General features: G+C 41.2%; 1 protein-coding gene and 1 non-coding gene across 2 annotated transcripts in view; one reads left to right on the forward strand and one right to left on the reverse strand.

Moving 5' to 3' along the window:
- Nucleotides 1–434: 434 nt before the first annotated feature.
- Nucleotides 435–24,797, reverse strand: part of LOC107190606 (max-interacting protein 1-like) — a 198,458-nt gene continuing 174,095 nt past the window's right edge. Inside the window, exons 5-6 of the mRNA XM_015579434.1 lie at nt 3,403–3,539; nt 435–1,265 (exon numbers count right to left, since the gene is read on the reverse strand). Of these exons, the coding sequence (XP_015434920.1) occupies nt 3,403–3,539 (137 nt within the window). The 3' untranslated portion in view covers nt 435–1,265. The remainder of the gene's footprint in view (nt 1,266–3,402; nt 3,540–24,797) is intronic.
- Trnaf-gaa lies at nt 19,699–19,771 on the forward strand. The gene has a single exon. It is a non-coding gene; the product is annotated as a tRNA-Phe (tRNA).

Genomic DNA, 24,797 nt, shown 5'->3' on the forward strand with positions numbered 1-24,797 from the left:
TTTCGAAATCAAAAGCGAAACAGATAGAAAGAAGAAAAAGAAAGAAAACAAAAAATGATCGGCGAGGAGCGGCGAATTCCTGTCCCTTTCCCCTTGGTTCGCAAGCATGATTAGTCGCCAATAATTCGCCACGGAGACATTATAGAATCGGTTTGGTCGAGCGATCTGCTCGCTGTCGATCGTACGATCGTCAAACGGAGCAACGAGGGCTCGCGACAACGTTGCTCCGTGTGTCGCGATCTCACAACTACCCGTAACTGCCGAAATAAAAGTTCACTTCGAATTTTTTTCATCTCCGTGGAATCGCTCAGAGAAACAAGAATCTTCTACAGGTAATATATATATATATATATATATATATATATATCGACAACGAAGCTGTCTCTGACCGATCCATCGAGGATCCACGATGCAACAGCGACGATCGCCACTCCAAACAAAACTTCGATACTTCGTCCACCCACCCCCGCGTTCACGAAGGGCAATCCGTCGAGAAAGAAACGCCCCCGGAATTTTCCCCGCTTAAGATATTCTACCACCTCTCGATAAATTTGGTCTCCCTTAAAAATATGTACAGTTACATCGTCGTCAATTTACATCGTATATTCCGTCTCGCGATCCGCCATTTTGTACGCGATTCTTCCTCGAGGATTCCATTTTGGACGTAGTTCTCTCTCTCTTTCTCTCTGAGACAAGGGTGGCTTTTCCCGATATCTTCATTCTCCGTGCCCAGTCAGTTTCCTCGAATTCCAAAGTTACCCCATCCCTTCCACTTTCGTTCCTCCGACAGGTTTCGTTTCCATTGTTTTTTTTCTTTTTTTTCATTGGTTGTTGTTTCTTCCACGTGCTCCTCGCAGAGACCACCACCTGTATGAGATCGTATACGCGTGCACACACACCGCTTCAACGTGCCCCCACCCCCTCGAAGCTTCTTCTTTTTCCCTGGATCGTTCGGCTAACATGTGACCCCCGTAGAGGGTAGAAAAGGGGTGCGTGCGCGCAGCGTATACGCGAGCTGATAGTTCGCGCTTGCCGTCGATCTTCGCACGCTCCGACGGCTTCTTTCGCCCTTTCTTGTTCTTCTTTTCCTGCTCCTCGCTCGTTCCTTCTTCCATCTGCATCCAAACCTCCCTCCCACCCCCTCCTCTGGCCCGTTCTTCGCCTGGTTTTCTTCAACCTCCGGTTCTTCTTCGCCTTCTTCCGCGACCCCAAGTTCTCCCCCTCCACTTTCTTCCGCCGCCGCCGCCACCGCGCCATCTCTTTGTCTGCAAATAGCCCAGAGGTACGGACGTGAGAATTTATTTGTCGTGGATCTGTTGCTTTTTACACCCGGTGCAACCCTCCCGCCGTATTCTCATCCCCACCACGGGACAAAAAGGGAGAGATTTACATTCTGCGCTTCTGCTTTTTTTTTTTTTTTTTTTAAAGGAAATGCTTGTAATGTTTTCTTCGTTGTCTGTGCCGAGGTTGCGTAAGGGATGCTCGATAGTGGAGGATTGGTAATTTGGAGTTTTAGGGAGTGGTTTCACACCTTTAATTTTTCTTTTTTTTTGGTTTACTTGACGGGTATGGTAACTGGCATAGCTTACTGATGTGTAAGACTGCGGATTTTTAGGTGAAATTATATTTTGCGAAGAAATTTATAAAGATAAGAACAAATGTAGGAAGTTGTTTCTTTTGTTAACCTCTTGCTTTATGATTTTTTTTACCACTTCGTACGCCGGAGTACTTTATTATTAATGACTCTACTTATTGTATTTCACAATAAATGGGCTGCAAATGCATAAAATCCGCAGTCTAGTGACGTGTAAGTTTGGAACGATCTTCGTTGGTAAGTGAAGCCTATCTCCGCTTACACATACGTCAGTATATTGGAAATGTTGTAATTATAATCATAAATATTCTAAGAAATCGAAGGATCTTCCAAGCTTAACACTAGTTAGAATCTAATAGGGTTCCTAATAATATAAAAGGGTCACAGAAAACCATCTTTAGTACTATTTCCAAAACAAATGACATTTTCAAAGATGTTCTATAGGCGTGTAAAAATAGTTTTTCAGTTCAAATAACCAATAACAGTTCTGCATTAAAAATTTCTATCTTTCCTTAACTGCACTCATTAATCTGGAATATATTTTATTTAATCGATTTCTTACGTAACAATAAAACAGGAAGGACCCAGACCCCTCAGTTTTCAATTCTTTTCCTCTGTATTTTTTGTTTCCCAATTTACGTAGAACCTTCCGAAGTATCGTTACGGTACTCGCTGAACAATCCGAGAAAAACGCACCCGTAACTCTGAAACACGCGTGAAGCACGAAAGACACTCCGTTAATTAAGGGGAACACGTTAAACGCAGCAGTTTGCCCGCGCGATAATTCTGAAAAGTTATTACCCGAACAGCTCGAAACCCGCCGTTATGAGACTTTAAAAATAGTCTTTGTACGCGGGGGGCAATGCTATCCGCATTTATAAACTCCTCTGTATACACCCCGGAGTCTGCAAAATGGCGTCCATTCAGACGAACGTTGCGTCGAGGATGCTCTTTCGCAACCCCGTGTGCCTTTTTCAACGCTATTAAATTTTGAGATCGTGACTTTAATACGTCGTCGGGCGTAAAGCGAGAAATAAAAAAAAAAAAGAAATAACGCGCGCGTTCGTTTATTTGTTCTGCTACCATTGTTCGAGCGTGATTCTAAATGCAATTAGTGTCGAAAAAACAGAACACACATCGGTCGAAAGAACGCTCGAGTTCCCGACAGCGAAATCCGAATTCGAGCCAACGGCACACCAGCAAAAACTCGTGGTTTCTTTGTGCCCAGTCGCAATTTTCAGCAAACTCGAGTCGAAACGCGATCGAGAAAAAAAAAAATAAGAGAAAAAAAAAAGGTAAACATATCGAACGAAACAACGCATTACGATGCTGCTGCAACGTACCGAAAAATTCATTTTGGACTCGTACCAAAGAACGACGCCAGCCAGTTCGTTTAACTTCGCAGCTTTGTGCTTCGCCTTCCCGCGAGAATTCGGCAGAGTTTCTCGATTGGTTTTTTTGCAACATGTATTCTTTTCAACAGCGCAATGTGTTTGGGGATGGTCGAAGACAAAATTTAGTCGACAAGAGTACGTTGGTTCGTCTCGATTAAAGAATCTAATTGATCTAAGAAGATATTATCTAAACTGCAACGAATTCTTTTCACGTTGAACAATGTTTTAAAGGTTTCAATTTTTTATTTTAAAAGATGGCAGATTAGTGAGTGCTTTTCTTTTAAAGTAATAATTTTGAAAGTGATCCTGAACTGGGGATGAGATGGTTTTATATACTATTTCTTGAAATGTATTTTATATACTATGAGGTTTTAAAGAATAATAGTTATTGACGAATGAAATGCGTTCGCCTACCTAAAGATTGTCCATCATTTCGGAAAGGGTCAGCCTGGAGGTGGACATTGCGACGCCACTGTCGCTGCTGCTCTGCACGCTGCTGTGATCATCGGTGTCCGACTGGTTGCTCGTATAACCGATCACGTCTACTTCATCTGCAACAAGAAACATAATAACAAGTTAGTCGAAAAGCTTCTAACGTTCTATTGTACTTTCTTACACTCGATATAGTTTATTTATTTATTCGGTAAAGACTTTGATGGTGTAGAGAACTACAGAAATATTAAGTGTACCAAGAAATAATTCATCGTAAGTAGAATAAGATGCAATAATAAAAAACTTTGACGCCATTTCTAAAAAAAATTATTATCAAAAAGAGTTACTTTTGTTCTTTAACTATCTTTAACCAACTCCGATCAGTGTAATGCTTCAGACTTGATGAAACACAGGCCAAGAAAAAAAAAACATTCAAAGTTGATTGGATACAGTTCAAGAAAAAGGTATCACTATTCTCTTAATAACTTTTTAATAAACAAAGTTTGATAACTGAAAATTTCTGACGGTCACTCAGGAGGGTGGCCTTCACAAAATATTAAAAAATCATCGAAATCGGAGCTGGCTCCTTCATTGTAAATATTTATCTATCGTACAAAAAATAGAATCATGTTTAAAAATGTTTTTTTTGCGACGGTTGTCGTCGAAGGGCCGAGATATTCTCTTGCCTCTACCGATCACCCGATATCCCAGAGACAATTTTCGTCTGTTCGGAGGGGGTTGGCCATGCAAAAGGTGCGATAAAAAACCTACGACGGGTGCACACGTCGCCGTAGAATTCGTGAACAGCAAACAATTTGATATACGCCTCGGCCGCCGGCTGGCGCGGATATATCCGACGCCAATAGGTCGAAGGTCGGCCGATCGCGCGTGAAAACTAGTTTAACGAGACTTTCACGCGACTTCTATCGCGTCTGCCGCGAGTTACGATTCATAAAATGCCTGGACGCGTTGCTCCGTCCTCGAAATGTCGGAGAAAAGCTGCTGCCGCGGGTCAAGGAGATCCGCGATACACATTGCAGGACATTTTTTCAACGGTTTTTCCTGAAGAACATTTCTGGGACAATATCCTGTGTGACGATAAGATTCGACAGATTTATCTGCGTCTGATGATAAGTAATATAACCAGGAACACATTTTGATACGTGTTTATAGTCACTATAGTTGAGTGACTATAATCATCGTTAATATACAACTGCAGGGTTTAGTGTTTATGGGCACTGTTAGTTCATGAATTAGCCGTTGGTTGCTTATAGTCACCGTTGGTGCACAATTCAGCGTTCGTTGACTATAGTCACTGTTAGTACATAAATCAGACATAAATTAGTACATGAATAGACTATAAATCACTGTTTGTACCTAACCCAGACCTAACCCAACACTGACTTATGTACTAACGGTGACTGTAGTCATTCAATTATCTACTAACGATGACTATAGTCACTGTTAGTACATAAATCAGACATAAATTAGTACATGAATAGACTATAAATCACTGTTAGTACCTAACCCAGATCTAACCCAACACTGACTTATGTATTAACGGTGACTGTAGTCATTCAACGCTGAATTATCTACTAACGATGACTATAGTCACTGTTAGTAGATAAATCAGTGTTAGTTGACTATAATCATCGTTAGTAGAGAATTCAGCGTTCAATGGCTACAGTCACCGTTAGTACATAAGTCAGTGTTGGGTGACTATAGTCATCGTTAATACACAATCCAGCGTTGGTATCCTGTAATCTCCATCAGTACCACACAACTAATAGTTTAATCCCCTTAGACCACCAGTACACAGAAATAGTTCTACAAAGATTCGATAAATGTAATGTGTTAAAACTGATTGGACATGATTTTGATATCTACTGATTTCGTAACTCTTATTACATCTTAAGACAATACAGTATATCCTCGAAGAGTGATCGAAGGCTCCCTGGTGGTACAAGCACAGGCCCAGGTGCAACGCTAAATTTCTAACCAGGTTTAGCCCAGTGATAGAGCTTGGCATTCCGCAGCCAATGATATTTGTTTCAGCCGCACATGGCCATTAATTCATAAAATATTTAATGTTCAGCGCCGAGGAGCCCTCGAACACTCGTCGAGGATTTACTGTTCTTAGTCACTGGACCATTAAATCCTGAATTCTGCTCCCATACCTTTGTTCGGTTAGTGTACACCAACGAGCAAACTCGGTTTCCGCTAAGGGAAAAAGTGACGTTGAAGAAGGGCCTCCTAAAATTTGGTATCGAGAATTATTGAAATTTATGTCAAATTAACATTCAATATAACATTTATTTCGGTGCTCGAAATAAATTTACCAAGAAGGATTCCTCTTACGCCACATTTTCCCCTAGCGGAAACCGAGTTTGCTCGTGAGGGTACATACCTCGAGCATTCGATGACTATAACAAACACGACTCACTGACATATCAACTCCCCGAAGACAGTCTAACGCGAGATTACCAGAGACCCACTTCCCATCGCCTGCATTAACACGTCAACGGAACCGGGGATTCCCTGTCGCGAGTTTCGGCCGTATTTCACCTGGTTAGGGGTAGGGGGGTGGTGAAGGGGGTGGCGTCGAAACGCGTTACCGGACGGTCGACAAAATGATAAATAGCCAAGGCAGAGGGGGTGTGTGTACCATGCTCGATACGATCGAATAATTCGTGTCATACGGTAATACTGTCCGTGGGGGCTTTTCGCGAGATAATTTTAAAAACGCAGGTGCGCGGGATGCGCGCACGACCAGTAAATTGTAGACGCGATCAGACAGCTGCGGCTCATAAATATAAGCGGTAACAATCCCGGGGATCCGAGAGGCAGCGAGCGTGTCCACGGGAATTCAACCCCCTCGCCAGGCTTGTCCCTATCGAATCGATATCGAACACCGCCTTTCGCGAGTCGGGGCAACCACGCGCGCAGCCCCGTGTCCAATAACACCCGAAAAACGCTGGCCAATTTTCGTATTTCATTTTCAATTCACCGACATCGAATTCAACCGTCCCGGTTCCCGCGACACGGAAATTGTTCGCGTTTTCTACGTCACACGACACCCCTTCCCCGTAGACTCGACGTTGACTTCTGGGTGGTCTGGGATCAACGGAGATCTCCCTCCCACGGTTTGGCCAGGGGTTTTATAATCGAGGGAAAATATGGTGTTTCTGGGATTGTTTCGATAATTTCCTTCGGACTTCGGACACGGTATTGGACACACACTTAGCGTCCGGGTTTAATTAAAGTAACACGAGGGAACTGGGGGAAGGAGGTGGGAGAACTGTTCGATACGAGTTTGCTGGTTGTTTTTGCGCGGAAGGGAAATCGCAAGCTGTATTCCGTGGGTGTAGACTGTACTGAAACGGTGGGTTTGGTGGTGTTTTGGAAGCTTGGGGAAATTGTGTAGGGTGTTTTGGATGATTGGGAAAAATGTGTAGGGTGTTTTGGAAGCTTGGGAAAATTGTATAGTGTGCTCTGAAAACTTGAGAAAATTGTATAGGGTCTATTGGAAGCTGGGGGAAAATGTGTAGGGTGTATTGGAAGCTTGGGAAAATTGTATAGTGTGCTCTGAAAACTTGAGAAAATTGTATAGGGTGTATTGGAAGCTGGGGGAAATTGTATAGGGTGTATTGGAAGCTTGGGAAAATTGTATAGTGTGCTCTGAAAATTTGAGAAAATTGTGTAGGGTGTATTGGAAGCTGGGGGAAATTGTATAGGGTGTATTGGAAGCTTGAGAAAATTGTGTAGGGTGTATTGGAAGCGTCGGGAAATTATATAGTGTGCTTTGGAAGCTTGGAAAAATTATATAGGGTGTTTTAGAAGCTTAGTAAAATTGTATAGGGCATTTTGAAGGCATGAGAACATTGTGTAGGGTCTATTGGAAGCTTGAGAAAATTGTGTAGGGTGTATTGGAAGCTTGGGAAAATTGTATAGTGTACTTTGAAAACTTGAGAAAATTGTATAGGGTATATTGGAAGCTGGGGGAAAATGTGTTGGGTGTATTGGAAGCTTGGTAAAATTGTATAGTGTGCTCTGAAAACTTGAGAAAATTGTATAGGTTGTATTGGAAGCTGGGGGAAATTGTATAGGGTGTATTAGAAGCTTGAGAAAATTGTGTAGGGTGTATTGGAAGCTTGGGGAAATTACATAGTGTGCTTTGGAAGCTTGGGAAAATTATATAGGGTGTTTTAGAAGCTTACTAAAATTGTATAGGGCGTTTTGAAGGCATGAGAACATTGTATAAGATGTTTTGGAAGCTTGGGAAAACGTACAGGGTGTTTCAGGACGAAATCGAGTTGTAACGACGTGACAACAGTGGAAGATTTATGTTAACTGTTATCTTCGTCTCGTTTACTCTTCTATCACGTATAAAATAACCACAGAAAGTAAGTTAAGCTAAAAAATTCCAATTTTCGATTAAATAACATCCCTGGCCCGATAAATTATAGTTTATAGTGCAGGGTGACTGCTGTAGCCTGTTAGGGGGCGCAGAACAGCAAGCCACGTGGCTAATTATTTATTAAACCCCGAAATTACACGCAAGGAGCAGGAAGTTCTCGGCAACGGTGGCGGAAGGGCTCGATAATTGCGCCCACGGCGGCCCTGAAAATCGTCGATACTGAACTAGGGTGATCAGTGTCACGATGAAAACGGCCCTTAGGGCGGTCTACGTCACCGTGAACACCGTCGTCTCGGCTCGATGTCTGTGGAATATAACCAGCGTCGACACCACACCTAACCACGTCGCTTGTGTGCTAAGGGAGAGGAAAGGAAGATGAAAGGGACGAGAATGACAGGAGCGCGATCGTGTGTGGTGGAAACGAGAGAAAGGGACGTAAAACATTGAATAAAAACCGTTGTTAAGGAGAACTTAAACAGAACGGTAACTGAAGGGACTATTCAAACAACAAAATTGGGCTTTTATCACGAAAATAGCTCAGACTGAAACTATAAAATGTACGATATTGAGTTACAGCAATAACGTTATAATAGCAATGGCATTATTGTTCAACTAGCTAAGTAGATAAATAATATAGGATTTCTAGCAAGTGCTAATAAAAAGAGATCTAACCTACAGAATAAATTCGACAAAACTTACGACATTTAGTTTCAAGAATTTGCACAAAGTTTGATCCAAATTGGTTCAGTAGTCTTTTAAATATTCCTAGTACCGATTTTGAAAGCAGCATTTCGAGTAAAACGTTCTCAAATCCCAGCCATTTTTTGTCTATTAACATATAGCTTGATTTTCCAGAAATTACTATTACAGTATATGTTGCATTTTTAATAAACAATAATTCTGCACATACACCACAAATTTTTTCATTTTCCCTCTCATTTAACCGTTCAAAGGTGCGTAAACCCTAAAGTACACCTGTCTACACAAACAGCGAAAGCCAGTAGGGTGTCGCACGGCAGAAAAATAAGGAACGGGCAACAGAAATAACACGGAAAACGGATGAAGAAAAACGTTCACGGTGTCTGCGCCTATGCACAGCCTCGCGGTACCGTACGTACATACAGCCATTGTCGCATCCGGTCGTGCGTCCCAGCTCGTATAAATTATCAGGAAGATTTTATCATCGGTGCCAGGCTTTACGGTCGCGGTCGTGAGGCGAAATAAGAGTATATATTTTCGCCGGCTGTTTCGCCTCCTTAGCGAAACGTATAGAGGCCGCGGGGCACAATGCGCGACCCACCAATAAGAAATGTATCTCGTCGACGAGACAAGCCGCGACCTGGGGCCCCCCTTTCGTCCTTGCCCACGTGGAAGACGCCTCCGTACGCCCTCCGTGTCGCGTTCCCCCCACTCTACAACCCTTTTCGCCGCCATAGGCGTCCCGCGGGAGCGACATTCTCGCGACGGACGAGAAACCACTACCAATCATCTTGCTTGTACTGTGTGTATGTGGTTTGTAGGTTTCCTAAGGGCAATTGGAAAATTTGTCGTTAAGTTTGGGATATAGGGGCTTTTTTCGGAAATGTACGGTCGAATCTTAACGTAGTTTTAAGTAAAGTTCAAGTTCAAGTTTAAACGTAGTCTTTGGGTATGAAGTCTAGTGTAGAAAATTTATTGCTTGTTTAATCAGGTCGAATTTTGGGAGTTGCTTCTGGGTCAATTTTGGGGATGAAGATCTAACCACTGGAATTGGAAATGTTATATTCTTCTTTTAATATTGGTGGTAGTCCTTGGGTATAAAGGTTAGTGTAGAAAATTTACCGTTAGTTTAATGTGGACTTGTCCTAGAAATCAGGTCGAATTGTGGGAGTTGCTTCTGGGTTAATTTTGGGGATGAAGATCTGATCTGAGAATATCATTCGTTTTAATAATTTTTGTAATTCTTAAACTATTAATCTTCCGACCCATTCAGACTATTTCCCAACAGAAAATAGTTCCCCACTCCCTAATACCATTTAACTTCTGTCTGAAACATTCTTTAACATCGTCAATACTTTCAGAGACCATTCGAGTGGGTCGATTTAAATAGGACATCCTCTTGCACAGTCTGATTTTCCATTACATTGTAAGTTATTATATATAATTTCTACGCAAATAAATCCCAAACGATACAATCGTGTTCCACGACCGCTGGTGCACGCTGTACACCACGGGAAACGCTCCTCGCGTTTTGCAAGGGTCGTTTAAGGTGGAAGAGTAAACGCGGAATGTCGCGGCGACGGCGGCAAAAAGGAGCTCAGTTTCCCCCCCCCCCCCGAGTAATACGCCTTTTACCGAGCTGCGGATTGCCGTTGCTCGACCAACGGCAAAAAACTAGAGAAAAGAGAGACAGAGAAAAAAAAAAGGAACGCGGCGTCGCGCAACGAGGAAACCCGCGACCGTAATGGTATTATCGCGGTCGTGTAAATCAGCAATTTATAAGTGGGAACCGTGGCGGAGCTGCGGCGAAAAAACCGGCGGTGCAACGCTCCGTGCGACCGTAGTAGCTGTGTAGTAGTCGAACGTGTGCGCTCTGTCGGTTCAAAGTGGACAATAAATCGTGGAGGGGAAAAGCGTAATACACGCGTTTCCCGTTGCTCGTAGGGCAAGAATACGCGGGAAATTAATCGAACATAGACACAGCCGGGTTATGAGATTGTAAATATGACGGGGGTGGGGGAGAGTTTAATCTTCGCGGAGCTAACGGAGATCGTTTCGCCTCGCGAAGGAAAACGGACGTTGCAGACGGAGGCTGGAACGCTTCACGGGGCACGATTTATCGAAGCAGTTTCGTACGGGAAAATAAAGTAATTTCTTATTTAGGAAGACCGCCTGTGCTGTGTCGTTGCACGGTATCCGACATTGGATAATTTGTTTCTTGTGGAGGGAATTTTTATTCTTGCCAGAATATGTAACGGGAATAGGTATTACGGATTTTAATTCGATTTTAACTTAATGAAATTCGTATAATTCCATTTAACCGGATGGAATTGACGAGGTTGTAAATTCATTTGGCCGAATGAAATTCGTGAAATTTATAGGAAATGTCCGTAAAACGGGAGTACAGGAAATCCTTGATGAGTGTTCGAAGCGCTTCGGCATTGACAAGGGAGATGTCCCCAGGTGTAATACTGACTTTTTAATTATGTTTGGCACAGTGATTGAACTTGGATGATATTTGTTTTTACTGTTTATGATTATTAGTTTATGAAATATTTAATAATCAATGTCCAGGAGCCTTTGAACACTCATCGAGGATTTACTGCCAATAATTGGAATTTCCACGTTTACTCAATTCAAAATGGCGACGTACTTTCTTATCTTTTATTTGTAACTTGAAACTCTTTATCCAGATAATGAATTTGCCCATCTTTGGTACGGCGATTTCTATCGCAACGCGGATCCCGGTGCAGCGGGTCATTGACGTCCGTGTGAAGAAAGAAAAATGTTCTTTTCGTTTTTCTATCGCACGCTGACGCCGGCATTGACATAACGGTGTCTTCCTACGGAGCCAGAGTGTGTGTCTGTGTGCGGATCTCATGCACGTCGTCGTCGCGAGGCTCTCTCGATCCTCTTCGGCGCGAGCGGCTTGAAAATATTTTTAACGAACCGCCACCGGGATTATTTTCGGTGTCGCTGACACACTTTACCGGCGCAGGAATGAGAGAGCCATCGGAGCGGAGGGAGAACGAGGAGGAAATCAAAGGGCGAGGAGAGCACTCTCGCTTTTTCCCCATTAACCATCCCGTCAGCGATGGGAACGAACACATCGCGACTAGGTATCATTAATTCTGTGTTTATAAGACAGGAAGATTCGTGTTAAAAAACTGAGAATCCTTTCTGGATCATAAAAACCAGTAACAATAATACGATGAACCAATTAAGCTTTTAATGCTCAGGCCATTAAATTGTTATTTCAGAATTGTGAGACTGATGCGTATGGGGCATCTTGTTATTTTTTAGTCGAAACTAATGATAATAAGCAGACCTTTTTCTTGTCATTCTTTCCTTTTTTTGTGAACTTTCGGTTGGGAATACTTCAATTTCTCAACTGATAACGTGGAGGGGTCCACTTCACATCAGTGATACTATGGATCCTTCCTAACAAAAGTTGGATATTAACAGGCGTCAGGGGAAAAGTAATTGTGCACCAATGATAAAAAAGATACGAACCTTTTCATCAGATCTCACGAATTATCTGTTCCACTCTGAACCTAAACTATACTCCAAACAAGATAGAGATTCCTATATTTTCTAGTTGCATTATTCATAAGAAAGAGCATAGAAAGAAAAGTAGAAAGAAAATGCAAAAGAAAAGCAGAAGAAAAATGTACAAGTAAAGTAGAACGAATATGTAGGAAGAAAATTTAAAAAGTATAAAGACACGAGTAAATGTAGGAGTTTCAGAAGTATTATAAAATGTAATTTTACATGAAAGTTCGCAGTGTATTCACGAGTACGTGTTAAACTTGATCCCATCGCTAGTGCTCGCTCTCTCTTTCCGTCTCTCCGTCGAGCATCGCGCCTGCCTCTTTATTCCCGGCCTCAGACTTGGCCAAACAAACGCGCGGCTATTGCGTCACGGCGTTAAGGAGTGCCCCCCGGTTGTTTACAATTATTTTTGTCGTCGGTCGAGCGCGCGCGACGCCGTTGTTGCGAAGCGCCGCTCTAAAGATAGCTGGTCCGCCATTGATCACGGACGATGCGCCGCCCGCGGATGCTTGCGAAATTTCGTAAATTTCTCACGTTTCATGTGTGTAATTCATGACTGAATTACAGAGGTGAAGCGATTCTGCGGGCAAAAGCAGGACGAGAATTTCGAATGAAATTTTCTCTGGTATCTCAGTCTCTTTTTAGGGGAAAACGCAACTTGAAACTGTCGAGAACGCGTGTGCTATTGAGTAGGTCTGGTTATTGTGTCTGATCACTGCTGTCTGTACCTACTTGTAGTAAAATTTACTTAGAAGGTGGTGCACGGTATTGTTTTTTATTGATCCTACAATGTTTCTGTCGTAGGTATTTGCATATAATTATTGTTATATGGGAAATGATACTACAGTTCTGTTAATATGTATGAATATTGATTCGAGTAACAATAACTAATGGCACTTGGGTTAGGTTAGGAAACCGAATTTCATCGAAACGGAGGCCTTCACGAGAATAGTTATTTTACAAGTTTTACCCATGGAATAAATATGCGGTTAATAAATGAATGGAATATTTAAATTATCTTGTTTGGTAGGAAAAAAATTCGGTAGTTATCGTAGAAGCGTTAATTAAGCCAGGATTTCAGAAATCTCTTAGAAAAAAACAAAATTTACTTTTTATTGATCTGAAGGATCGTTGACTAAAACGTCGATTCATCGATAATATACTCGTATCTAAGGGACGGAAGGCGGAATTTTGTGAGATATCGATCGACGGGATAGCAATTAATTAGTCGGAGTGTTTAATCGCTTCCACGATGGGGATTTTCGTACGGATAACTCGAGTGTATATAGCTCGAGGCGAGACACACCACTCGCGGGACACGAAGTCCGATAGTTTGATCAAGTTTCGCGATATACTTCGACGATGTTATTGCCCATAAAAATATCCAACCGGTGGGTGGTCGGCGGTGGGTCTATGAGTGACTCGATGACACGTTTAACTCGCGGCGCCCTTTATACCGTGGCCGCCATAAATATAAAAAACGATCGCCGTGAAATATTCGAATACTTTTACGTTCTTTTATACTCTCTTGCTTGGGAATAGAACGCGAAGAGGAGTAAAAAACTTAAGCCGTTGCATGAATATTTAACGAAGGGACTTACTACGCATCGATAAACAATGGTGTTCCATAAAGAGAGGATGTAAATCTTACGGCTGAGCGAGCTTTGAAACTGAAAGACGATTTTTTTTTTTTTTTTGAATCTTTATAAAGAACAGTAACTCTGAATTATTAACGCATAAGGAACTTCTGCCAGAGACATAGATTCTGACTAAATAACAGCAATAATAAATATATGGAAATTTTTATGCCTGATTCGATCACAAGAGAAAATAAATTTCTTATTTATTCGTTCTTTCAATTTTATAAAGTGAAGGTAAATTGGAATACCACTATTCAAAATTACTTCGTTACAATCGTTACTTCGTGTCACTTTTCAATTGCACCAAACTTTTCGTTACTTCTCGTTCATCATTATTACAGAGACTTTGAAATACAAAAGTTTCCGAGTTTCCCTACGATAATATTTAGTTTCACCCGTTCCCATTCTCTGCCACAATTTTTCTTATTAATTTTACACAAACTGGTATTCCAAATATGCTGCACTTCCTCTACCACTTATTCCATTGCACACCGATGTAGTACTTGACTTCTCTCTACCAGCAAAGAATTCATCGGTTCGATAATACACTCGACGCAACAACAGGCTGCCGCATAATATGTACCTCTTGAAATTCCCGAATTAAATACGAATCGAGCGCATTCACCGCGGAGTTCAACGTCACTGATTCACGAGGTTAACGCGAGTCTCGCACAGTGTATTCTCGGTCGTTGCGGTTCGAAGCCGTGTATCAGAACGCAACCTCTTCCATTCCGTAGTGGAAGGAGCTACATTATTCCCTTGTGTCGTCCCAGCGTAGCAATCCAGGGTAGAGGGGACCGCAATGAAATGTTTATAATGGTGCAAATACACGCGTCCGATTCGAATGAAATCCCAAACTCGTTTGTATGCAAATTCGCAACTGGCTCCAAACGCTCCTCACCCCCCTCCCCGTGTCCTTTTTCTTCCGTTCTCCCTTCCATCGTCTTTCTCTTCTTTCTTTCGCCCCCCCACCCCCTTTTTCACCTTTATCCCTCCTGCCTTTCGAAACCTACCCCCTACCCTCACCCCTTGCACGGTGGCACTGAACTGTAATTAAGCGTCGCTAAAAGGTATCGCGTTTTACCTCAACCGAAGCTTTCGGCCTTAATTGTTGTTTATCGATCCGGCCCATCCCCCCCCCCCTGCACGACGTATCGAACGTCGAGATCCTTTTGGTTTTGCAGGGACAGTCACGTGGTGGAAAGTGAAATGGGCAGAATTTTTATGTAGATAAAGAATTTTTAATGACGAGTGGCGGGCCAATAGGAAATTTTCTGTGTTGTTTAATTGATGGAGGATGAGGTTCATTGAATAATGAAGAGTCAATTTAGAGATACAAATCTAGATTTTCAAATGAGCGAAGATAATGAATCACTACGTAACGTAAAAAATTCAAAATGGTGAATCCAATATGGGCAAGCGAAATTTTTTATTTAGAAGAAACTTAGTGTGTATAGATATTCAGGAACGTCAATTACAAATATGAGGTAATTATTGCAAAAATCAAAGTATTAATTCGTCATACTGGATTCGCCATTTCGAAAGTATGTTTTTAAATTCGTAACTAGCAACAAAAAATCCCACGGATACTGACCACCTTGAAAATCTGTATATTTCGTTAAGTATAAACAAACCAGTAACGAAATTGAAAAATTAAGCTGAGCAGATCGACAGAGAATTTTATTACGAAAGATTTATAAGAAAAAAGAGATTCGCATTCACTAAAAAAATCACGACCTGTGGACTGATTTGTAAAAAAAGTAAGCTTGCTGATCGCTGGGCTCGTTAACGGCGACACCGAATTTCCGCGCAAGCGAGCGACCGTCGAACGAGCGTTTAAGACGACGGAATCGATGGGATAACTTCGCGTGCGGAAAGTTTTCGTAACGTTTTTATTTTCTGGCGCTCGGAAAAATTCGGGAAAGCCCGTGTTTCCAGGTCACCGACGAGCGTCGACGAGCTCTTCCATCCCTCCACCCCTAACGTGGACCCACCGGCCCGATTTCGGATCGTATATTTTCCGCTTTTAGGAAGAGCTGAGAGGAGGTTAGTCCGACGGGAGGGAGGGGTATCTAGTTTTACTGCCGTCGGCAAATTGCGTTTCGTATCAGCTCCGAATTGCGGATTTGGGAAGTAGACGCGAATAAGGAGGGACTTCGAATGACGGTTGAGGAGAAGTGGGGTCGCGGAGAAAACACCCGAAACTGTCCCGCAAACAAACTGTCACCGGGGTATATATTTGAACAATTCTGGTGAAAATTGCTTGTACATGCTTTTCGTGGAAATTCGAAGAAACATATCTGTGCCCCAGAGTTAGAGTATGTTAAGTCACACGTACCAAAGTTTGGAGGAGTGCTAACCGAAGGTGTAACAATACTTTGGATCCCTTCTGCAAGAATTCAGAAGGAACAATCGCTACCTTCGAATTATTGAATGCAGTCAAGACAAGTCTGAATACGTAGAAATAGCGAACATTGCATTAAATGCCCCAATTAGTGCCAGTGTCCCTAATAATGCCATTATATTTATTTTAATTAATAAAAACATAACGTGTAATGAATTCTGTACAAAGCAAATTTATGAAATTATAAATTTAAGAAATTCATGTGCTTGTATGTACCATTTAAAAAGTAATGTTGAAAGATGTAAACGCAATTTGAAAAAATCGTACTAAGTTATTTATCAATTTTAATAATCAACGTATATTTATTATATAAAATGAATTAAATATATACACAATTTAAAGCTTTACGTTGATTTGCCTGTAAAAAGTTATTACTATTACAGCCCTAATGCAATTAAAATGCCAAAGAAATTAAATTCATTTAACACCTATTATTTCAAATTTCACATATTCATCGTGGTCTATATTTCTCACAGTTCTCTATATTCGCCCACTAAATCCGTTCAGGCTCATCGTTACGTAAGAAGAATAAGTTAGTTTGCATATTCGTGGCCGCGATCGATCTTTGAAACAGATTCTTGCGCCGCGCGCGCCGAAGACAAATTGCACCCCCGAACTCCGAGGAACTTCAACACACACCCCCGCCGGCGGGCTTCTGGCCGGGAGAATTATGTGATACTTCGATTCAAAACACGTTTCTCCGTTACACCGTGACAAAAAAAACAAAACTAGAACAAACATGTTTGTCACGTGTTACCGAAAGACCACGCAAAACAACCTTTATCGTGCTCTTTCTCGGGGAAATATTGCAATCGACGTGATTCTGGCATGATTGATCGATCAGTGTACCACCGCGTATATTCAGAGAAACATTATTTCTCAACATGATTTTTATTTTAAGTTTTTACTTCAACCACAATGCATAAGAAATTAAAGTTTTAGTAATTGAAAGAATTTTAATAAAAATATTTAATTCGATTATTTTGCGACAAAAATGGAAGGCTCGGAACAGGGCTCCTGGAAAGTGGTGCCCAGGACTGCAGGCCCTCTAGCTTAAATTATGTATTATTATTATTAAAAATTCACCAAGACTGCTCCTACCATTCTCGAACGTGAAAGAAGCGGAAATAAAGTCCCGTGTTCAGCTATCCAGGCAGGTTAACGTCTGTATATTCGAAATCGCTTGAATTCCAGGGTATTCTTTACAACCAATCCTCTCCACCCCATGTTGTAGCTACAACCCCCCACGTGGACTAACCGTCGTCTAAATCTGGCAAATATTTTCGCGTGACCGTAACCGCGTTCTAAGACAGGAGAGAGCGATATAACGTTGTCAAGACACACCGAGGCTTTGCCTACAAAACGCAGGTGTATACCTACGAGCCTAAATCACGTAGTCTGCGCCAATAGCGAGCAGAGTGCACGTGCGCGCGCGTGAGGTTAACAAGTAAAAGTTATTCCAAAAATCTGTCATTATATATATCAGATGTTGTGGAATATATTGCTGGTTTTGTGGTGCGAAAAATAAAAAATACTGTACAGTATGTTTAAAAGCGATACAATCGGATAAGTGATTGGTAATTTTATAAACATTAAAAATTATAGTACTATAGGACAAGCTTTACCCAACCACATTATCCATTTAATCAAAGTTATAAGCTTTCGTTATTGCAATATCCGTTTATATTATAAAGGAAATAATTTATTAACAAATAATAATCGAATTAGGAGTAAACTTACTAAAAGTATTTTATTTTATAATCAATAGTTGCGAGTAAATAATTTTTCTCTAGACATCTGTATTGTTTTTCCTATTTTTTTAAAATAAAGTAAGTTATAAGGAAATAATTACAGACTGAATATTATTACCATCTCAATTAAAATATAATTTTTTGAAATTATTGTTTCCAAAATTCGTTATGATTGAGCACTATTTAAAGATAGAAGAGTACAGTAAAAATGAACAACTAATAAAACAAAATATATATTTCAGACTTAACAATGATTAAATTGAATTTCCGTAAATATCTATAGATCTATAGATATGCTTTGAAAGTAAACACGTTCGTCATTTCTTTGCCCACACGTGACGTCATGTAGATGATTTTATCTTTGTGTTAAGGAAGTTATCTGAAGCCGCGTCTATAAGTATATACGGTCTAAGGGAACACCGTCTATGAGCCATATTGGTGACGCGTCCAACGCTAAGTTAGTCTGGAGATTGGCGAGGATCCAAAGATCTCCCGCCGCCTGCTTCCATATCTTCGACACGCGCACGCATATGCTCTCTTCCTCTTCCTGACTCCCCACCCCCAACCCCATAACTCTTTTCCTTCCTGATTCTTGGTCCTTTTTTGAATCTTTGATTCCTTCGTCCGAGACGTTGGTTTTTATGGTTTTTTTAGGGGGTTCGTGATTCGATGGAATTTTTTATTTGTTGTTTTTTGATGACTTTTAAATGGGGTAACATTGTTTTAGAAGTTAGAAGATAGGAGGATAGGGAATTTAATTTTGTACGTAGATTGGGGTGGTTGTGTAGACTCATTTTTTAGTTCAGTGGTTAACCCTGTAACTATTGCAAAATATTGAAATACGACTCGTTGTCGATAAGCGATTTTAAGATATGCTGCGATGCTGGCTATCGATTATCGATGATTCCATTGTTTTTTTCTTACGTTCTGTTATCTAGGGTCTGGCTACAGTTGTTTATTTGTTTATTTTAATATATGTCTTATGCAACCGGATATTATAAACAAGAAGGAAAAATTATATAAAAGAAAGAAATGCATTAAGAAAGATTTAGAAATATTTTGTCCGACATTATTACATACTTCGTACACTGCAGGTGTTCGAAGTACGATAACACAGCTCTATGTCATCATTTTCTACAATATTTTATTCTTATCTTATCGCGAAAAAAAAGTTACGAAAATCGTACGCCATTCACCATGTTAACATGTTCTCATTTCGAGGAAGGAAGTATAAAAGAGGGGGGACACGCGAACGAAGCCAGCTGATGGCTGACCTTGATGGCCAATTCCATCGATTGACCGCTAATAATGTTCCGTCGTCGGGCACAAACGGCTTCGGTCCGCGGATTTATATAGAAAACTGTTGCGATCACAGAGGAAGTGATTAACCGCAGAACAACTCGCCACCGACTTAACCGTAACGATTCAAGTTCTGCGATAAAATTCTGCTGGAAATAATATTGAATATCATTAGGTCCCATTTACAAGTGAAACTTCCGATTGCGTCGTAAAGTGACGTCAATGGATAGTGAAATTGCTTAATCTTTGTTATATTACATAATAATATATACCATAAATTGATTTAGAATAACTATTGGATCTTGATTTTATGAAAAAAAATGTTTGTACGAAATACGAAAAAGATCCAGTGAGCGGATTAACAATTTCTGGAAGTTTTAATTAATAATTTGTGTGTCGTAATTTTTTAGGAATATAAATTCATAAATAAATCAGTTGTATAATACATGTATGACCAACAAATATCTGGTACGAATACGGAGTATAAGTAAAATATGTACAAGACCTTTCTTCACAGCCGAAATAGCTCAGCTGGGAGAGCGTTAGACTGAAGATCTAAATGTCCCCGGTTCGATCCCGGGTTTCGGCATAACACTTTTTTTTCCTCGATTTTGCGAGACAAACTTCGTAGATGATATACAATTACTTCGTGATTATTTAAAATAAGAAAATTAAATTTCTAAGAACAATATTATTAATTTTTATCGGAAACACATTGCTGAAACCTCCTGCGAAAGAACACGCTTAAAACGTCAAAAAAACAATTATTATTCAAGTCAGATAGAGAAATTAAATTTACAATCGAATTGTCTCGATCGTAGTGCAAATGTTTAACAAACAAGTTTGTTGTTAAATAACACAATGTTAACAGAAAAAGAGAAAATATTCCTTACTGGAACAGCTCAATAATTAACCAGTTTTCTCGTGAATCGAGATTTATCCATATCGATAGAAAAACAGTACCACGTCATTTTTCATTGTTTACATATGGAAATTCTATTTTTTATAATAAACTAACAAATCTCCTTGAATGAGTAGACACTTGGCGGACACTATTCAACACGTAAAAATATTTGCAATTTAATATACGTTTCTGATAGATCTATATAAGCTGAACACAAATCTGCAAACCGTTCTTTCCCAGAGCGTACATTAAAAAAAAATCATATTTTAAAAAAATGCAAAAAATGTTAAAATTTCTTGAGGAATATTATTGTGTTCAAAGATCAAGATAACGTTCTTAGATACTCCTACTTTTCACTATGTATCATTCGAACAAAATGCTGCCCAACTCTGTTTAATAATTCTATTATTAATCACTTTTTATTAATCACTTTCAAGGGGTTCAGATACCAATATCTGGTCACAATATTTCACCAATAAAGCAATTATTCAGCAATTCCTACTGTGTAAACCCCTACTCGTTGAAATACCTCTTTTTTCATAATAGATCAAAAGAGTCAACGAAGTTACCAACCACTATTATTCCACCCCCGTTACCACTTCCCCCGAAGAAGAAACCAGCGAACAGAAATCTCCGAAAACAATTTGAATTTCCATCAATTCGTGGCGGCACACTCTACCAGGGAGACTTAGCTGGTGCAGAGGGGGTTTGGTTTCCATTCCCATAAATACGTTCCCGGGGCAAACGAGTCGCCCCGTAAATTCTCGTGGAACGGGGCTCCGCGTGCGCGATTTCCTGGCGATACAAGTTGCCCGAACTCTGTGCTAAAAGCCAATCTCCAGCCGGGCGCGATTAGCGTGACCGTCCTCCTCCTCGTTCTCGTCGTCGTCGTCGTCTTCGTCATCGTCAATTGAGCAGCCGCAACCTGGGGGACGAACTTCCGAGATAGATAATACCCCGGGATGTCCAAGTTGGAAGACCCCGAGAGCTCATCCCCTTCCCAAACTCCCATTCCCCAAACCACCGACCTTCCTGCAACGAAACTACCGAGCGCACCAACACAACGTCGAGTGGTTACGAACACAAGAAAGGATGAGAACGAACACAAGGAAGAACGGATATAAACACAAGGAAGAACGGATATAAACATTAGGAAGGACGGATATAAACACAAGGAAGGACGGATAAAAACACAAGGAAGGACGGGTACGCCACGTGGATGTGTTTGTAATTCTACTTTCCGCATGATTCAATTTATTTCCGTGGCGCCCCGACTGCTGGAAGTCCATCGAAAACGTACGTAGACTACCTTCCCCCTACCCCTCCTGGAAAAGGGGGGTTGCTAGACGGGTCTCGGGGCGTAAAACAAATAAAGAAGTCCGAGAGTACGGTAGACCCCACGTATTTACGGGGTCACGGAACGTCTATCTTTTCTCTCTGTTTTTGTAGCCTCCCCTGTGTCCCTGTCTAGGATCCCTCTCTTCTTCCGATTCACCTCGATTTGCGATAATGAGCTTTGAAACTCTTTTAACTCGGACGAGGGGGCGGTATATTTACCGGCGGTCTTGCCCCTTTGGAGACGAGAGGAGGGACACTAACCGGGGGACAACCACCCCCGTGAAATTCTATTTCCTTCCGGTGATCGGTCTTGGGACAACGGGAGCCAACGAAAATTCGTGGGGCACGAATGGAATGTATACTGGATTAACGATAGAAGTTGTGCGTGGATCGGTTTCTGATTGAATGGAGTTGTTACGTTAACTTTGGAACGTTTTTTGCAAACTGCTGTTTATTAACTATTTAACGCCAAGACCCTTAAATCGTTCTTTCAAAATTATGGGACTGATATATATATATATATATGTTGTATCTTCAAATTTTGAAGTAGAAAATATCCACATTAAACAAACCTATGTTTTTTATTTATTTTTATGTCAACGTATTAACGTGTTAATACACCCCTAACCTTTTAATTTCTCGTGCTATCGAATCGACAGTCCTGACAATACGCACTGAATGAAAATTTTACAAAATTACCAGAATATTTAGCCTTATAACTCGATGAAGATGGTATCTGGAAGAGCCCTGGTACCATCGATTTTAACACAACCGGCGCGGATCGATCTTTCGCCTGGCGGCGCGTGGGCTGTTCATGAACAAACGACTTGGTCTCGCTGCCACCGAAGGATTAACAGAAATTTATGCAGCAGCAACATCTGCCACCGGTGTCTCAGCGTTCGCCTGTTCCTGATTCAATCGCGGCGCGCAGCTGGGCCATGCCGCGCCGGCAGCGGCGTTAACATCTTCGAAGCTGGCGGACGACTTAGCATTTATCACATGAGATTAATTAATGACAGCGAGACCCGCGTGAGCGTGTGTATGTATTACCTGGCCGAAACGTCGATCACCTCGCTCCCTCTCTACTCGCGACTTTGTTTATACTCGGTTTTGCCTCTCGAATAAACGTCGATTCACACTATACGAAGCGTCAACGTTACGTTCAAACCCAGATAGCACATGACGTCTTGAAGACGGTTTAAAGACGCCTTAGACCTGAAGTTTCCAATGAAAAAACTGATTTTAAAATTTACGAAGTTTACTATTACAGAAGCAAGAAAGTAGTGAAATTATCAAACACACTATGTCGTCACACACCTGTACCTCAATTTACTCGGAGTATACGTAACACCTGTGTAAACAGTACCGATACATCGAGGGATGATCGTAAATTTTGGTAGTTCAATTCTACTGTAAATAAATCTGAGAGAAAAAGGAAACGATAATAACTTTCCCGTACTACATAATTTTTATGTTTTTGTTTTCCCTGCTTGTGTGCTTCGGTGTACAATGCAGTTCTGCAAAGTCGCACACGGGGTATTTCGTACCATCTCGATCAAATCGATCTGTTCTCAATCGATGAATCATTTGTCACGAATTCTTTCGTAATTCGGTCGACAATTCAACTGAAAGCTGTTCAATCGTTAATTTATCCGGGAAATGGGCAGTATGTCACGCGAAAAAGAAAATGTTAAGGGGTGAGCAGAGAGTTGCATTAATTAGCTAGCTGCGAGACGGCCGCGATGGAGGGGCCATTATTTGGAATCGATTACGGCCTCGGGCACAATCGGCGGCCGACAATAATTAAAATTGCAGCATAGTAATTCCGATGATTAAGGGCCACGCCCGGCGCGCAATTATCGCCTCCGGTCGCGGCCGTGGCCCGAAAAGGGGATAAATAACCTGGCCCGGTGTAAATTTCCCGCGCTTCTGTTCACGCCAATGTTGGCAACAAATTCGATTAAAATCCCACCGATCGTGTTGATGGTTCACGTTACGGAGGGGGCAGGAGGCGACTCATTTTTACGGTGTTCTTGTGGGGTTGCATACTTTTGAGCTGTTAAATAAGAGGAAAAATTAAAAAATCTTTTTGTTATATGCAGAATTACTGATTATTAAAAATTTAATAATTTTTAGTGAAAATAAAAATTTCTCTGTATTCTTGGAGATTCTATTGATTCAACAATTCATTATTACCGCATAAAATCCATCGTTTGATTATTACATTACGCAAGTGTACCAATTGTTCTACGGAACAAATCAATTTCCTCGACACAACCCCCTCGATCGTTTCCCTCCTCCGAAACTCGATTTCACAGGATTCCATCGCGAACAATTATTCCCGTTCAATTTTCCCATCCATTCGAATTATCCATTCAGCCGTCGATTTCGGTACAGGTATATTCGCCCGATGATTTTTCCACCGATCCCCCATCAACAATTCCGTCAATGTTTTAGTGTTCACCGTCCCCCTACGATACTCTTTTTCCCCAGTGAAAAACCAAACGGCGTTTCGCATTTGTACGGTTTCTGTCTGCGAATTATAAAACGGAAAGGGAGTAATGATTTGCTGCCGTTCGGTAGAATGCTTTTGTAAAACGTCGATAGAAAAAATTTGGAAAATGCGACTGGAATTGCGGCGTTCGCCAGGGGTGCAAAACGAGAGGGGTGGAATCGAAATTTTGATTGCAAAAGTTATCGTCGACGAGATCATCGCGGCGAAAACGTTAGCTCGTGAAAAATACCATCGTCGTTCGATATACCGGGTGACCAACGATAAAACGAAATAAAATCCACTCAGAGTATTTTACACCGAATTCACGAAACAGCGTGTTTGGTGGTGTAGAACGAAAGATGAATGTATATCCTGTAATGGCTGGAATTCGGTGGCTCGCACGAATAGTGTGATGTGGTTTATTTGACCCAACGGTGTTATATGTGCACAGGCTGTGCCAGAATTTATACTGAAAATTTCAAATGGACCGTCGTACTTTAAACCAACGCATGATTTATTTCGAATGAAATCAGAAGATGAATTCTGCTTTAGATCATGATAAGGAACAAAAATAAATACGATCGCCAAAGAATCGGACGTTGAGTGGAAGGAAGGGGTACACTTAACACGCTGTACACACACGTGTACACCTCATTCCACCGAGTAGAATCAGTGACATTCGCGTTCCAGTCGTGCTCAGACACACGAACGGGAACGAGGTCAATTGACCGTGGCTGTACACAACTGAGAAAAAACTGCACACAGACACACGTATACACGCATACGTACAGAACCAGTGATGGAGGAGAGAACGTGTACACGCGACACGTAACGTGTGCATTCAATGCGATCGTTCCCAAGAAACGAACACACTTCCGT

This window comes from Dufourea novaeangliae, unplaced genomic scaffold (genome assembly GCF_001272555.1).
Source record: "Dufourea novaeangliae isolate 0120121106 unplaced genomic scaffold, ASM127255v1 scaffold187, whole genome shotgun sequence".
Lineage (NCBI taxonomy): Eukaryota > Metazoa > Arthropoda > Insecta > Hymenoptera > Halictidae > Dufourea > Dufourea novaeangliae.